The following is a 15,700-nucleotide window of genomic DNA, read 5'->3' as shown; positions in this document are numbered from 1 at the left end:
AGCCGCCGCCGCCGCCTCAGCGAGCACCGCGAACCCGGCCCCAGCCTAGCCCTGACCTGCTGCGCGCGGGGATCGCCGGGAATTGTAGTTTGTTTACGTGACTCTTAAACAGCCCCAGTCACGCAATACGAGAGAGGAAACGGACACCATTTCCCAGCAGCCCTGTTGACTCCGGGACCCGGGATTTTGCTCCTCCCTGTTGGTTCCTCCCTGCGTGAGGCAAACTGGGAAAAGTAGTTCTATATTGGTCCAGAGCCTACAAATGCGAAGGGCGAGGGTTCAAAGAGAGTAAAGGAAAAGGGGAGGAAAAGGAAGGGGTGGAGACAGGGAGGGAAGCAGGAAGAGACTAGAGGAAAAATTTGGTCATTTTCTGGGAAAGGGACTAGAGGGGCCTGAATGAAGACAGTAAGACCAGGCATATTAAAACAGCTCTAAACATCTGAAACTCAGACTCTCTCAGATTCCCCACGTGCCCACCCCTTTCCCAAGACAAATGAATCAGATACCGAACAGATGTATAGAAACTTGTTTTATTTGGGTAACATTTCCCAAAACAGGTCAGTTAGTAAAATAGATTTTACAGAATATGGCCCTATGCATAGCCCTCCCTCCCCCAAAAATAACCCTGGGGGTGAGCCTTCCCCTCCCCCCTTGGGATCCTCTGGTATAAAAAAAAGTTTTGGCAGCTCAGTGTTTATCATCTAGGCTTGGGGCACCATGTGCATGTTCAGTACTCCTAGGGTGCAGCACAGTAGTGGGGGATGGTAACCCTGCCAACATGCCCCCAACCCCAGCTCAGCAAACATTTCTACCACAGCTCACCATCTGGGACCAAAACAAGGAGCAAGCAGACCCCTTCCACTGATGTGCTGGCCAGGGCTCAGCACCTTCACTTGTGCTTTGAGAAAGAGGGAGGGGATTTATTTGGCACTTTAAAAATAGAGTAGTGAGCAGGACTGGAGAAGCCAGAGGAGGTACCAAAACTGGCAGGAAGAGGCCATTTGGCACTAGTCCCCTGGGAGAAGGGAAGAGGAAGATAGATATGAAAGTAGGAGCTAAGAAAAGTAGGAGGAGACCACTCCAAGTGAAAGAGGGCTGAAATGGGCTAGAACCAATAGGACTGCCAACTCAGCCTGTGCCTTCTCTATGCCTCAATTCCCCCACAGCAGTTGGGTGCTCACCTCCAGCCTTACAAGTAACCGCTTGTCCCTATGTGTAGTGTCTGACCCCTGATACTAGCACTCACTGTCTTCCCCAATCCTACTGTCTCTTGATCATATCTCTAGTGACTTGACCATCTTTTGTCCCTTGGGCCTGGGGGTCAGGCTCTTGTGTGCCCAATTTCCTCTCATTAGAGAAACCGTCTCAAAGGCTCCAAGCCTATCTCCCAGAGAACTTTTTGGCCCTCAATACCTCCCTTCCCCACTCCTTGCTTTTTCCCACACACTGGGAGAGGGGGAGGGAGGTCAAGGGCACATGGTACCCAACCTTCCTTGCCTGTCTTGGAGCTTTCTAGATTTGGATAAAGAGCAGGCCAGTGAGCAGGGCAAAGCCTGCTAGAAGCAGAATGACCTTGAGGATTCTCTGCTCAGAAGTGGCCAACTCCTGGGGCAGGATTTCCAGGAAGGTGATGTAGAGAAAGGTGCCAGCCGCCATGCCCTCCAGCACAGACTGGGCAAGCTGGTGCAGTGGCCCAGCTGACTCTGCCAGAGCTGTACCCAGTCCAATGCCCAGGGGTGTCATGCATGAGAAGAGGATCCCACAGCCAGCCACCACCTGTGCTCGCAGGTGGCTCTGCAGCAGCCGCAGGGACAAGCTGACTGCCAGGATACCCTTATGGAGCAGCAAAGCCAGGCACAACTCCATGGCCCGAGCCTGGTCTCGCTGCAGCCCCACCGCCAGCCCTTCAAACACTGAATGCAGGGCCAAGGAGAAGACCAATACACAGGCACGCAGGGCTGAGGGAGCTGATGAGGCTCCGCCTGCCTGTGGGACCCCCAGTCCATCGTGCCAGTGCTGTGGCCCACCATTCACTGTACCCAGGAGAGCCCTCGTCTCCTCTCGAGGTGGTGGTCCCGACTGTTCCTTGTAAGCCAGCGTGATCTGCTCCATCACCAGGACCAGGAAGAAGCCCATGGCCAGGATGAACTCTTGGAGAGGGAACTGGAGCTGTGGGCAGAGGGGACAGCATGGAGTTCAGGAGACAAGCCAAGAAGGGAGAGGAAGAGTCAGATGCAGGGTTTAGTCCCAGTTACACAGACCTGGGGTCCCGCACAGACACAGAGCCACTCTCAGTTATGCAAAAATACAGAGTCACTTGGTGCCACAGACTGAGATGACACGTAGCCGGACAGATTATGGTGTCACTCCCAGTGTTACATGGAAGCCATGGTTTCTCAATTTTGGCACTGTTAACATTTGGGATCGGACAATTCTTTGTTGTAGAGGGCTGCCCTGCGCCCTGTTGGATCTTTAGCAGCATCCCTAGCCTATACTCATTAGATGCTAGGAGCAAGGCAAGCCTTCCCTCTCTGAGTTGGGACAACCAAAAATATTTCATTACTGAATGTTTCCTGGGGGGTAGGGGGTGGTGGATTGGAGAGGTGGCAAAATCACCCCCAGTTGAAAGTCACTGACGTTAGAAAAGCGTGACATGTAGGCCACGCACTGGCCCTCTTTCCCAAGTGCTCACACACTAAGCCACATACTGTCACAGGGACAATCAGGTTTACACACAGTCACACAGACACAGGTCACTCAGTCACAGATATAAACGGTCACAGTCAGTGTTACTTCCTCAGTTCCTCCAACTGTCTCAGTTTTTCCAGTAAGACTGTTCTGTGCCTTGGACATGATCTTCCCCATATCCTTCTTCCAGGTCCCTAGAAACTGCCTCCTACCCATCCCAGGCCTGTAGGGAGCTCTATCTCCAACCCTTCTGGAAAGTGCTGAGAGGGTAAAGATGATTCTTGGAGTACTATTATCTTCCTGGAGGCTGGAACTAGAGACACCCACAAAGTAGATCATGCACCTGGCAATAAGGTTCCTCACACTGTCTCAAAGGGTACACAGAGGTCACATAAGGACTGAGGGCTTAAGAACCCACAGAGTTGTGCTGCTCTGTGACTAAAAATCACAGCTCATGGGGTCACAGGCCAAGAGTCCTCGCACAGTCATAGAGTGACGCACGAACAGATCCATAGAAACCACCTCTCCTGGAGGTATGTGATTGAATACCCACATACACAGGGTCACATGCAAATGACCAGGGCTCACCGTCACATGCAGGGCTGCCAGGGCCTCATCTATAGCACCCAGGTAGTCAGGCAGCAGGTCCAAGAGACATGTGGCCAGAAAGACACCGCCCGCAAAGCAGCTTACAAGGCTCAGGGCTTTTTGGCGGGAGGCTGGGCAGGAGTGAACACAGAGGAATGAGTAAATGAACCCCCTTTAGGCCCCACTACCCAATCAAAGCAATAGTCACTCTTGCTGTCCCCACTTAGGTCCACTTCCTTAACCCCAGGGCCTTGCCTAAGCCAAGCATCCATGGAACAGGGGAAAGGAGAGGCCTACCTGAGGCTTCAGGGTTAGCTCCCGGCCGCCGAAGCACACAGACGGGCACTAGACTGCAGATGAGAGTGAGCACCAGCAACAGCACCAGGGCCCCCAACTTCACCTCCAGTCCCATGGGCACTGGGGCCTCTGAGGCTGCTGCCTCGGGGCGCCACACCAGGAGCTCTGGCTCTCCCCAGGGCCCCATGGTGGCTGCGGTAGCTCCAATGACTCTCAGACCTAGGAAGACAGAGTGAGTGGGGAAGTGGTAACAGGGAAATATGGGATCAAAGAAAAGGGAAGGATGGCCCGCAGAATACAGCTCCCTCATCTCAGCCACTTTCGAACCTTCCCTATCCCAGTGTGACTCACCCACTGCTGACCTGAGGCTATTCCTCTTTCCCCTATTTTATCCCTTTCAAGTGACTTATTCAGGGACCTAGCAAGGGGGAAACTGAGGTATGGGACTGTGTGAATAGCTCATTACTCTTTCACATGAGGCGCCCAGAAAACTAGGGAGCTGGGCTCCTTTAAGCAAAGTAGATGCCAGCCGCCCCCTCCAGGAAGGAATGGATGAAGCGAAAGGGGTTCAAGAAGAGATGTCACGGATAGCTTCGTGGACCACCTGAACAGGGCGAGTTGGGCTGCTTTCCCGCTCCCGTTTCCCCAGCGCCATCTCTCTGAAAGCAGAGAGCGACTGTTGCAAGCCACGGGCTGGGATGTCGGGACAGAAGACCAAAGAGGGGCCCTAGGAGCCCGGGGTCCCGGAACGGGCTGACCCAACAACTGAGGGCGGTGTCTGGAAGTCCGGGCTCTGGGAGGCGGGGTCTGAGGCCACCACAGTGCCGGGAAGCTGAAGAAGAATGCGAGAGCTGGGACTCCGGCTCGTAGGCTCGGGGAGGTCTGAGTGGCCGACCCCGATCCCGCTTTCTAGGAGTCAGCACTCACCTATGGAGGGTCTCACTACAAGGCATCCGCTCGGTTCCGGCCTCGAGTCGGGAATTCCCGCCCCCTCCCCTTCGTTTCCCCCTCCCCTCGCGTCCACCGCGTACCGGGCCCCCAGTGACCAATGACAGCGCCTAGAGGGCGGGACCAGACTGGGAGTGACGTGAGCTAGGAGCAATCAGAGGTCGGCAGCCGGAGTCCGGCGGAGGCGTGGACGATCTGGGGGAGTGCGGAGCTGCGGGTGGGGGGCCGAGCAAGGGAAAGGAATTCTGAGAGCATCTAGATTTGAGAGCCTGGGTCTCTGTGATGGTCAGACCCGCGGACCTGACTGGTGTACAAAGGCTTCGATCCTTTGAAGATTCTAAAAGAGAAAGCTAGATGCTTCTCCGATGCTCCATAGCCCACCCCCGCGATCTCAAGTCTTCCACCTCCCACATCTCTGAGGATATCTGCCTGGTCTTGGGCCAAAGTCTTCTTATCTCTATCAGAAGATTCCAAGATCCCCTTCTGGGCACCAGGGCGCCAAAGGGAAAGCATTCCATTCCTAAGACTGACTTCCTTGGTTGATTTCACTTGCTAGCACCCACAAGGAAGAAAAAAAGACAAGAATTGAAAGGGGGGGCTAGCAAAGTGAGAGTATTTATTTTATTTATTTATTTATTTTTTTCCTGCAAAACTTTATTTTATTTCTTTTTTCTAATTTTATTTTATTTTTAAACTTTACATAATTGTGAGTATTTCTTTTATCACTGGTGGGAGCTGACTTGTGTGCAGCCTTCTGCCTGTTCAGGTGGGTAAAGTGGTGGGACCCCTCTCAGGGGTTGCTGAAACCCCACTTGGTGAGGAGCTTCTCTCCGCACACCCCAGCTTATCCTCACCATGCCTCAGGACAGCTGGCCAGGATTCTCTCCAATCTTACTTGGATGTCTCTATCTTCTCTCCCTCCAGCTGCATCAGCCTCTTTTCTGTTTTCTGTTCCTTGAATGAACCAAGTCATTCAAATCTTGGTTCAGCTACTTACAAAGTATAAATGAAAAACATTGTTTGACATATGAGTAAACAAAGGATGTTGAAGCCATCAAGCCACTACAGCTGCATGGTGAGCCCAGAGGGAACTCAAAATGGAGAGGAATGGGCTGCCCGGCTGCCAAGCCCTTAGTCACTGCAGCCACCTCCATAAAGTAACCCCTGAGGGGACTCAAGATGGGAAAGAACAGGATAGTGGCCCCAGATAGCTAAGGTGCAAATCAAAGTAATGATTTCAATGAGCTCAAACTGTTAATGTCTTTCCATACACAGAGAAGCGCTAAATTCATAAACTTGAGATATCTGGTTTTCTTTAATTAATAGTAATCTTTTGATGTTCTGAATACCTGGTCTTTGTTGAAAAAACTATGTATCCTGATTCCTCCCTTATCTTTTTGGAGTTGTCCCTCAGAGTTATCTGAGAGGCTGCCTCCCGGGCCTGAAGGCCTCAGAAAGACCACCAAATAAAACATAATTCTGAGCTTTTAGATAGAGCAATTTTTTTTAGTCAACAAGAGTAATCTTGAGAAAATCATTTAACTTCCCTCTGCCAGCTGTGAATTGCTATGAGAATTATATGGGTAACATGAAAATGCCTGACCATATATCAGTTACTCAATAATGATTAGATCCTATTCTTCTCTTTACCTTCAACCTATTTAAATTTTCACAGGAAGAATACCCATTTGAATTCTGAATCCACATCCCAAGTTTTTGTGCTTTATTTTTATTTATTTTAAAATTATGATTTAAAATTTTTTATTGGAGTATAGTTGATTTGCAATGTTGTGTTTGTTTCCAGTGTACAGCAAAAAAGTCAATTATACATATACATATATCCACTCTCTTTTAGATTTTTTTCCCCATATAGGCCACTACAGAGCATTGAGTACATTTCCCTGTGCTATACAGTAGGTCCTGATTAGTTATTATTTTATTATTATTTATTATTTGGCCATACCTTGAGTTATGTGGGACCTTAGTTCCCTGATCCCATATGGAGCGAACCTGTGCCCTCTTCATTGGAAAGCAGAGTCTTAACTCCTGGACCACCAGGGAAGTTCCAGTTATCTATTTTATACAAAGTAGTATGTATGTGTCAATTCCAATCTTCCAATGTACTCCTCCCCCTCCCTTACGCCCTAGAAATGGTGAATTTGTTTTCTACATCTGTAACTCTATTTCTGTTTTGTAGATAAGTTCATTTGTACCTTTTTTTTAGATTCCATATATAAGGGATATTATATGATATTTGTATTTGACTTACTTCACTCAGTATAACCACCTCAAAGTCCATCTACGTTCCTGCAAATGGTGTTAATTTCCTTTTTTATGGCTAAGTAATATTCCATTGTATATATGTGCCACCTCTTCTTTACCTTTCCTCTGCTGATGGGTATTTAGGTTGCTTCCATGTCCTGGCTGTAGGAAATACTGCTGCAATGAACATTTGGGTGCATGTATCTTTTTCAAATTATGGTTTTCTCCAGATATATGCCCCAAATTTGTGTGCTTTATTCACTGAACTATTCTTTATCTGAAGTACTGTTGGGAGGCAGATGAAAATCATACCTAATCAGTATAGCTCCATTAAAAAAAAATTTTTTTTGGCCATGCCCAAATGCATGTTGGATTGTAGCTTCCCAACCAGAGACTGAGCCTGCACTGTCTGCATTGGGAAGTCCCCATTATTTTATTCAAAGTGAATTCCTGGGTCATCAGTCTCTAGATGAAGGCAAAATGTCCCAACTTTTGGTATTATTACATTTGTATCATGTTATCTGTCTCCTCTTTGGTAAAATTGTAAAGTGTACAAATACAGAACACATACTGCATATTATTACTGGTGAAAGTGAAAGTGAAGTCGCTCAGTCGTGTCCGACTCTTTGCGACCCCATGCCCTGTAGGCTACCAGGCTCCTCCCTCCATGGGATTCTCCAGGCAAGGGTACTGGAGTGGGTTGCCATTTCCTTCTCCAGGGGATCTTCCGGACCCAGGGATCGGACCCAGGGATCGAACCCTGGACTCCGGCATTCCAGGCAGACGCTTTAACCTCTGAACCACTAGGGAAGCAGTTACTATTACTGGTAACTATATGCAAAAAATAAGTCAAACTCCCAAACCAAATCCGAGTATTTTAACCTTTTGCAGTTTTCTAGACCCTTGTCCCTCCATTAGTTAACCTGTGAGTATGTATACATAACTGATGTTCTTTATCAATAGCATAATGCATGGATTATGGATTTGGACAACCCACGATTACGCGACATTCCAAAGTCAACGCGCTGTCTGGTTATTTACTCCCGGCCTAGATTCGGAGTCACGTGGCAAGTGAAACCAAACCTCTGTCCACATTCCCGGAACTTCCCCTCACCCCACCCCCTTCCCTACTGTAAGTCGTCTGGCTCTTACCCTCCTTCTCACGCCGCGGAACCAAATCCCTGCCAGACAAATAAAGGTCCTGGCTGCACTGGCCTCTTTCCCCCCCTCTCTAACAGCCAATTCCCACCAGTTACGGCGGAGCCTGCCTCCAGACGGTAATCCCACGGGCTCAAGGCACAGCCCCTCTTTAGCTTCCAATCAGACTCAACTGGGGGAAGAGCGCCTTGGAGTGGAGGAGATGCCTCTGTCAGCCTTCGGCAGTCCTTCTCTCCTGTTTTCAGCCCCGCCGTAGTCTCCCGTCTATAAAACTGACGGCTAGAGGAGAACAGGCACGAAGCGTCCCGTGCTCCATTCACAGCCATCTCTAGCCTTCCCTGAGGAGCCATCAAATCCTCCTGCTGTCACTAGGAGAAACTGAGGCAGAAGGGGCCAGTCTGATGTCTTAAGTCCGGTTTGTGGACGCTCAGCCTCTTAATCCCTGCTCCAGATACTGCTCCGCTACCGTGGCTCTTGGCTGGGTACAACCCACTTCTGTAGTGTAAAGCTGGGGGCGGGGTTTGGCTAGGCAGGTCCAGGATGCGAGATCCTGGAAGAAAGAAAAGGTGTACTGTTTGGGGCCATCAACGAGCTAGGCTGGCTTGGCAGGACTGGGCTCTTCGAAACAGGTAATACCCAGGGGGGGGGTGCCTGTTGGTCTGAACCAGAGAGATAAGGCCCAAGGCGGTATCGCTGGAGTGACATTTGAGGGGGCTACACAGGGGAGAAAGGGGTATAATGGAAAAGGGAGAGGAGCTCAGAAACTGTGGGGTGGGGGAGGGGGAGAGCCCTCCTTCTCCTGCAACTGCCCCGTCTCCCCCATGCCTCCCAGCAGAACCATGGATTTCAAAACCCCTGACCTGCTGGACATGTGTCTGGAACCTCCAGAAGATGTCTTCTCAACAGGATCTTTCCTGGAGCTGGGACTCCAAGGTCTACCTTCAGAGGTTCCAGTGACTAGGCTACAGGAACAGGGGCTGCAAGCCTGGGAGTGCAGTGTGGGCCACGGCTGTGTGAGTGTGATGAATGGGAATGGGTATGGGTTGAGACACCTCTTGTGTTAAGAAGTGCAAGAGGCTTCAGTTTCCATTTAGAGGTCTGAAGACAGAGCCCCTAAAATAGACATGAGCTGTAACTACCCTCATGTCCAAAGACAGAAGGGACTGAAACTGATCTAGTCTTGACATTGGATAGGACTTGCAGAATTCTTCCCTATACACATTCACACCCTCTTCTACTGTAGGGTCTTCAAGAGAGTGAGCCTGAAGATTTCCTGAAACTTTTCATTGACCCCAATCAAGTTTACTGCTCAGAAGCATCTCCTGGCAGTGACAGTGGAATCTCTGAGGATCCCGGCCATCCAGACAGTCCCTCTGCCCCCAAGCCACCCAGTTCCCCTGCCCTCTATGAGGTTGTCTATGAGGCAGGGACCCTGGAGAGGATGCAGGGGGAAGCCGGGCCAGCTGTAGGGCTCATCTCCATCCAGCTAGGTCAGTGTTCTTTGTGGGAAGGGGACATTGGCCCTCCAGGTCCAGTCCTAACCCTGGAGTTAAGGGGGTTTCCCCAACCTATGCCACTATCCACATCCTTTCTCCCAGCCACTTATGTCTCCCTCAGATCAGTGGAGCACGCCATTTACAGTGCCTGATGCCTGCGTGGTCAGTGAGCTGCCTCCTGATGCTCACATCCTGCCCACGGCAGCTACTGTAAACTCAGCGCCTCCCGCAGCCCTGGTGAGTCTCGGGGAGTCACTGGACTCAGTACTCTCTGCTACAAAGAACTGGGGAAAAGGGGCTGAGGGAGGGGAAACTGATGCTGAACACTGTCTTTGCCCCAGTTTTTGTGGCATTGGGCCTGAATGCCAGAGAGATGTGAGCAATTGTAAGAGCAGGAATGGACAAGAGAGACAGAAGCCCTTGAGCTTGAGATTAAGGGGGTAATGTTTCAGTTAAGGAGAGGGTGGGGTGAGGGAATCCAAGGATAGGGCTCAGGAGAGAGCCTGGTGCTGTGTGCACTGTCTGCTCAGTTAGGGCCATTGTCTCAGCCTTGAGTCAGGACGTGGAAATGGGATAGGCCACTTGGGAATCCAACTGGTTACTGGGCACAGGGTGTAGAAGCGACTGCAATTACAGTTTTTACTGGAACAATAGTTCAGCAGTCACCCACTGCCCACAGTTACAGCATAGGTGTGTGACACGTCACATACCTTCCCAAGGGGAGCTGGGCTGGTTCCTTGCAGTGAGGATGAAGAGGGGGCCTTGCCCAAGTCACTGTTCCTCCCTTTATCCTGAAAAGAACTCCTTGTGTGCAAAAAGGCAGAAAGTAAGTTCTAGCCTCCCTGCAACTCTGTAATTGAAGCTGAGACCAGAAGCCAAGCCAAGCACGTTAGAATCTTGGGCTGAGGAATCTTAAACAGACTGAGGCAGATATCTAAACTTGTGTGTGCATCAAAAACACTAGGGCATATGTAGTGGATTGCCAGGGAAGTCCTGGTTTTTTTATTTTTATTTTTGGCCGTGTTAGGTCTTCACTGCTGTGCAGGCTTTTCTCTAGCTGTGAGGAGTGAGGGCTACTCTCTAGTTGTGGTGAGCAGGTTTCTCATTGTGGGAGCTTCTCTTGTGGGACACAGGCTCGAGGGCGTATGGGCTCTTCCCACATCAGACACTGAACCCACGTCTCCTGCATTGGCAGGCAGATTCTTTACCACTGAGCCACCAGGGAAGCCCTGGTCTTGTTTTTAAAATATATCTTCTAGGGGAATTCCCTGGCAATCCAGTGGTTAGGGCTCAGGGGTTCCACTGCAAGGGGTATGGAATCGATCACTGGTTGGGAACTAAGACGCTGCAAGCTGCATGGCACAGCCAAGAAAATAATAAATAAATACCCTCTAGGCTTCATTTTCGGAGAAGGCGATGGCACCCCACTCCAGTACTCTTGCCTGGAAAATCCCATGGGCGGAGGAGCCTGGTGGGCTGCAATCCATGGGGTCGCGAAGAGTCAGACAAGACTGAGCAACTTCACTTTCACTTTTCACTTTCATGCATTGGAGAAGGAAATGGCAACCCACTCCAGTACTCTTGCCTGGAGAATCCCAGGGACCGGGGAGCCTGGTGGGCTGCCGTCCATGGGGTCACACAGAGTCCGACACGACTGAAGGAACTTAGCAGCAGCAGCAGCAGCAGGCTTCATTTTCAGAGATTTTGATTAGGTGGATTGGGAGGGACATGCCTCTAATACAGCACCAAACAGTATCAGAAGCAAGAAGTGAACACCAGAAAAAGTCAGAGGTAGAGTGCGTTAGCTAAAAAAGTCAAAGATCACCAGAAGGCAAAAAACAATTTCCTCTTGAGTCACAAAGTGAAGTATAAATCTTTCAAAAAGGAGTATTAGTTAGAAAAGTAAGCTACTCAGTTGATGGGCCCACATTAACCAGACACCATCTACCCTCCCCACATACTCTGTTCAGTCTGGTTGCCTTTGGGGCATTCTTTGAGAGGGAATAGAACTTCAGTCTGATAAGTAGGGCTCAGACTTGAGGGGAGAACGAGCCACCACCCTAGGGATCTCCTTGTGGCTGACAGGCAACAGTAACACTGCCAAATTGAAGTTAATGGCTGAAGATGAATCATATGTCTGCTGTAAGATTAAGCACTCTACCTTAGTGAGTTACTCCACATCCTCTCCAGATACTCCTAAGGTCTGCAGAAACGTGCATCAGAATAGGTCCTCCCTAGCCTGGTCAGACTGCCAAGGGCCTAAGTCTGTGGACAAAAAATACGACAAAACCACCTCCTCTTTCCCTAGTCAGCCTCAGGAAGTCCCTGTGGCTTTCCTGAGAGTCTGTCTCGATTAAGGTCCCTGCCCCTCATTTCATTTCATGGTTTGTTATTCCTCAGAGCAAACAGGAAACACTCCCCAAGAGGCATGCAAGGGGAACAATCTTGAGAATGGGATGATCCTCTCTCCATTCTCATCTTCTCTCATGCCCCAGCAGCTGCCCTGTCAAACCTTGTTCCTGACAGAAGAGGAGAAGCGGCTGCTGGGACAGGAAGGGGTTTCCCTACCCTCTCACCTGCCCCTCACCAAGGTAACATGCTTCCCCCAAGGGTATCCCAATACTGCAGCCCTATCAAGGCCTCTGAGGAGCCAGGAGAGCAGGACAAAGTTGAGGAGTTGGGGGAGGCTGAGGGCCCAGGACTGACACACCCTGGGCCTCCAGGCAGAGGAGAGGGTTCTCAAGGAGGTCAGAAGGAAAGTCCGTAACAAGCAGCCAGCTCAGGACAGCTGGTGGCGTTTCCCTACCCTCTCACCTGTCCCTCACCAAGGTAACACGCTTCCCTAAAGGGTATCCCAATACTGCGGCCCTATCAAGGCCTCTGAGGAGCCAGGAGAGCAGGACAAAGTTGAGGAGTTGGGGGAGGCTGAGGGCCCAGGACTGACACACCCTGGGCCTCCAGGCAGAGGAGAGGGTTCTCAAGGAGGTCAGAAGGAAAGTCCGTAACAAGCAGCCAGCTCAGGACAGCTGGTGGCGTTTCCCTACCCTCTCACCTGTCCCTCACCAAGGTAACACGCTTCCCTAAAGGGTATCCCAATACTGCGGCCCTATCAAGGCCTCTGAGGAGCCAGGAGAGCAGGACAAAGTTGAGGAGTTGGGGGAGGCTGAGGGCCCAGGACTGACACACCCTGGGCCTCCAGGCAGAGGAGAGGGTTCTCAAGAAGGTCAGAAGGAAAATCCGTAATAAGCAGTCAGCTCAGGATAGCCGGCGGCGGAAAAAGGAGTACATTGACGGCCTAGAGAGCAGGTATGTTTGGATTCACATTTCTTTGCTTCAAGCCTGGGCCCCTGTCCTTACCAAGGCTGGTGAGGTCAGGGATGCACATGATTACCGAGCCTCATCCTACCTTTCCGCCCTCCCTAGGGTGGCTGCCTGTGCTGCACAGAACCAGGAACTACAGAGAAAAGTCCAGGAGCTAGAGAAGCACAACATGTGAGTGAAAACAGCCTGCGTGTTGGCGGAAGTGTGCTGCACACATTCTTGGGCCCTGGCTCCCAAGAGATCTAACTCTTCATTCCTTGTTTCCCAGCTCCCTGGTGACTCAGCTCCGCCAGCTGCAGATGCTTATTGTTCAAACCTCCAACAAAGCTGCCCAGACTAGCACTTGTGTTCTGGTACCATTGGTCAATTTCCCATCTCCCCCTCACCTCCTCCACCTTCTGCCACATTTCCATCCCTATGCTCCTCACTTCCTAGCCAGACCCGTTATCCCATCTTTGATGACCCCAACTGCCCCCTAGTCACTCTGCCCTCTACTTTCCTTGATGGTCCCCACAACCCAAGTGTCCTCTTGCTTCTTCCCAGATCCTTCTTTTCTCCTTGGCTCTCATCATCTTGCCCAGCTTCAGCCCCTTTCAGGGCCTGCCAGAAGCTGGGCCTGAGGATTACCAGCCTCATGGAGGTGAGAGGCAAGGGCAAGAAGGAACTCTGTTTTCTGGGTAGTCAAGAAGTGGGAGGGAGGCCCTGTCCTGTCTAGGATCCCTGACCAAGGGAGGGAGTATTATTCTACTGCCCTTTTTCCTTCACTCCACAGTGATTTCCAGAAACATCCTGACTCACAGGGACATGACAGAGAATACTGAAAACACAGTGGAAGAGTCCAGACTGGAGGGACCACCTGGGGCCAAGGGTGCAAAAAGCTCCACAAGGACACCGCTTGAGAAGGTGGGAGGGATGGCAGGCCACAGCAGGCACATCAGAACTGTGTTACATGCAGACGAAATGTGAGCGCTAACACTTCCTGGCTCACTTCCAATAAGGAATCCAGGGCTCTCCTACTGTTATGCTTCCTCCTGGGGTTCCCACTCAGGGCTCTTTGGCCTCAGGCGTCTGAATCCCATAAGGATGCCCTTGATGTCTGTACCCCATGGCTTAGTTGCCCTATGTCAGGGGGAAGCTCAAATACTTTCCATTATGTATCTGTAATTTTATTTCTTCAAGGACAGGATTAAAGGGAAACTGATGTTTTGGCTAAGAAATAAACTTTTTTTGGTAAAACTATATCCTGACAATTTTAAGTAAGTAGTGGAAGAGGAGGAAGATAGGTACCTGGTAAACTGGGGCCTAAAATCACTACCCCCTTTCCCTCTCTTACCCCCCCATGACTTCCTGCCCCAAACCAAATTACAGATAGGGAAGGAAATGATTTTACTCTTTTTATTCTGCTCATTAATTATTTAGATGGGGAAGATGAGAGAAAGGGGGTGCTACCACAAGGTTCCAGAGAACCAGGGGCACAAGTCAGTTTATTCTACCTTCTGTCTGAGGCAGGGTTTCTTTCTAAGACCCAGATGAAAGGAGAGAAAGTAGCTATATGGACTCAATTTGCTTCCGGACCTTTTCCAGAGCCTTTCTGTCCAGTTGTCGCTGACGAACGATGACAAGGCAAGCAAAAACCAAGGCCAGACCTATGACAGCCCCTTCAAATTTCCAGAATAAGCGTTGTTCCATTAGCGCTGAGCGGCAGCTGAGGGCAAGAAGAAACAGTTATCCCCAGAAAAGATCAGAGAGCCTCCCCATCTAATCTCTCTTCTGCTTCATCCTAATGAAGGTATCTCCAAGGGGAAGAGAGGAAACCAGAGTCAGCCTTCTAATGTGTTTACAATATATTAATCCCCCTCAAATATTTAATTTTTAGTGAGATAAACAGAGCTGGTACTAACTAACCAATTTTACTGATAAGAAACCATAGGAGGAGAGCTGGGACTTGGGTTCAAGTAACTTGGCTCCAAATCCCCGCCCCTTTCCAATATGCCATGCTACCTCCAGAAGAAACAGAAAAGGCAGGACTGTTTACCTAAAGTCATAGGAGGATTCAAGAAGAGAAACAGCACTTACCTTTTGAACTCACTCCTCTTAGATGAGCTGCATGTTATTTTCTCCACGTATCCTGTGGAACCACACTCAGGGGTGGTTTTCTGCCAGGAGGAAAGCATCACAGCACATGTTAGGAAGGGGCAGCAGGAGACGCAGGGCACCATGAGCAGGTGTCCAAGTGCTATGGCTCCGGGCTGGTAGGCAACAGAGAACTAACGAGGAGTTCTCCTGGGCGGGTGACAGGGTGGTGTTTACATGACCAGGAGTACGTGTCAGTAAGAACGCTTCAGGCTCAACAGCCTAGGAGAGGCACGGGCAGGTTCTGGAGCCTACTAGACTAAAATTGAGCAGACCACGGTTAATAGCTGAACGTCGCCATTAACTTGGAAAGAAACAGGCACGTTTTCAGGAGGAAGACAAGTTCAGATTTGGACTTACACTGAGACTTCAAGGAAAAAACCAAAAGACAATGCAAAGGCACACCTTAGACAGTCACACCGTCCCAGTCTGATTCAGTGTCAGGAAAAAGGGAGAGAAAACTGATACTCACAGCCTGGAAATTAGAACATGGAGCACACTCTTCGGCCACCACGAACTCTTCCACCAGCCAGCACGGCAAATTTGAGGTGCTCACTAGAGAGGAAGAGAAATGCAAATCTCAGACTTCCGAAAATTCTGCCCTAAATTCTTCTCCCCTAAATTCTGCCCATCAACTTCCCAGCACAGTTGAATGCCCTCGTCCCACGTGGTACTGCCCTTTTCCACCTCATCTCTTGGAATATAGGAGGATGTCAAAACAAAATTATAGGAGCGACGAGTTCCAGACCATCACCCACCTGACAGCTTCTCTTCCCGCACGGGAGCCTCTGCTTGGCTGCAGCGGGGTG

At 50.2% G+C, this 15,700-nt stretch overlaps 3 protein-coding genes across 7 annotated transcripts in view; 1 reads left to right on the top strand and 2 right to left on the bottom strand.

Annotated features, from left to right (window-relative positions):
* Positions 1-514: 514 nt before the first annotated feature.
* Positions 515-4,614, bottom strand: SLC39A1 (solute carrier family 39 (zinc transporter), member 1). The gene is made up of 4 exons (XM_010838389.1): positions 4,501-4,614; positions 3,574-3,792; positions 3,277-3,407; positions 515-2,169 (listed from the first exon to the last, which is right to left on the bottom strand). The coding sequence occupies exons 2-4, from the start codon at positions 3,758-3,760 to the stop codon at positions 1,513-1,515; spliced, it is 975 nt and encodes a 324-aa protein (XP_010836691.1). The 5' UTR covers positions 3,761-3,792; positions 4,501-4,614; the 3' UTR covers positions 515-1,512.
* Positions 4,615-7,557: 2,943 nt separating this feature from the next.
* CREB3L4 (cAMP responsive element binding protein 3-like 4) lies at positions 7,558-13,920 on the top strand. 5 transcript variants are annotated; one of them, XM_010838385.1, is made up of 10 exons: positions 7,558-8,060; positions 8,777-8,954; positions 9,185-9,431; positions 9,559-9,674; positions 11,936-12,028; positions 12,637-12,743; positions 12,861-12,929; positions 13,027-13,111; positions 13,302-13,398; positions 13,531-13,920. In XM_010838385.1, exons 1-10 carry the CDS (start codon positions 7,762-7,764, stop codon positions 13,722-13,724), a joined length of 1,485 nt encoding a protein of 494 aa, XP_010836687.1. In that variant the 5' UTR covers positions 7,558-7,761; the 3' UTR covers positions 13,725-13,920. The 5 variants fall into 5 exon arrangements, with proteins under 5 accessions (XP_010836687.1, XP_010836686.1, XP_010836685.1 ...); XM_010838384.1 differs by having other exon boundaries at positions 11,933-12,028; XM_010838382.1 differs by having other exon boundaries at positions 7,598-7,610; positions 7,747-8,060; positions 11,933-12,028; positions 12,637-12,929; positions 13,531-13,910.
* Positions 13,912-15,700, bottom strand: part of JTB (jumping translocation breakpoint) — a 2,987-nt gene continuing 1,198 nt past the window's right edge. Inside the window, exons 2-5 of the mRNA XM_010838388.1 lie at positions 15,650-15,687; positions 15,364-15,446; positions 14,835-14,914; positions 13,912-14,463 (exon numbers count right to left, since the gene is read on the bottom strand). Of these exons, the coding sequence (XP_010836690.1) occupies positions 14,307-14,463; positions 14,835-14,914; positions 15,364-15,446; positions 15,650-15,687 (358 nt within the window). The 3' untranslated portion in view covers positions 13,912-14,306. The remainder of the gene's footprint in view (positions 14,464-14,834; positions 14,915-15,363; positions 15,447-15,649; positions 15,688-15,700) is intronic.

Source organism: Bison bison, unplaced genomic scaffold (assembly GCF_000754665.1).
Source record: "Bison bison bison isolate TAMUID 2011002044 unplaced genomic scaffold, Bison_UMD1.0 scf7180017864093, whole genome shotgun sequence".
Classification (NCBI taxonomy): Eukaryota; Metazoa; Chordata; class Mammalia; order Artiodactyla; family Bovidae; genus Bison; species Bison bison.
Note: the sequence above shows the minus strand (reverse complement) of the source record. Positions and strands in the feature narration are given on the sequence as shown.

Coding starts and splice junctions, on each gene's coding strand:
- CREB3L4 (XM_010838382.1), top strand. CDS start 7,762: ATGGATTTGGACAACCCACGATTACGCGACATTCCAAAGTCAACGCGC. Junction 9,432..9,558: donor GCTCATCTCCATCCAGCTAG/GTCAGTGTTCTT, acceptor TGTCTCCCTCAG/ATCAGTGGAGCACGCCATTT. Junction 9,675..11,932: donor CAGCGCCTCCCGCAGCCCTG/GTGAGTCTCGGG, acceptor CTCATGCCCCAG/CAGCTGCCCTGTCAAACCTT.
- SLC39A1 (XM_010838389.1), bottom strand. CDS start 3,760: ATGGGGCCCTGGGGAGAGCCAGAGCTCCTGGTGTGGCGCCCCGAGGCA. Junction 3,408..3,573: donor AGCTAACCCTGAAGCCTCAG/GTAGGCCTCTCC, acceptor ACTCCTGCCCAG/CCTCCCGCCAAAAAGCCCTG. Junction 2,170..3,276: donor TGGCAGCCCTGCATGTGACG/GTGAGCCCTGGT, acceptor CTCTGCCCACAG/CTCCAGTTCCCTCTCCAAGA.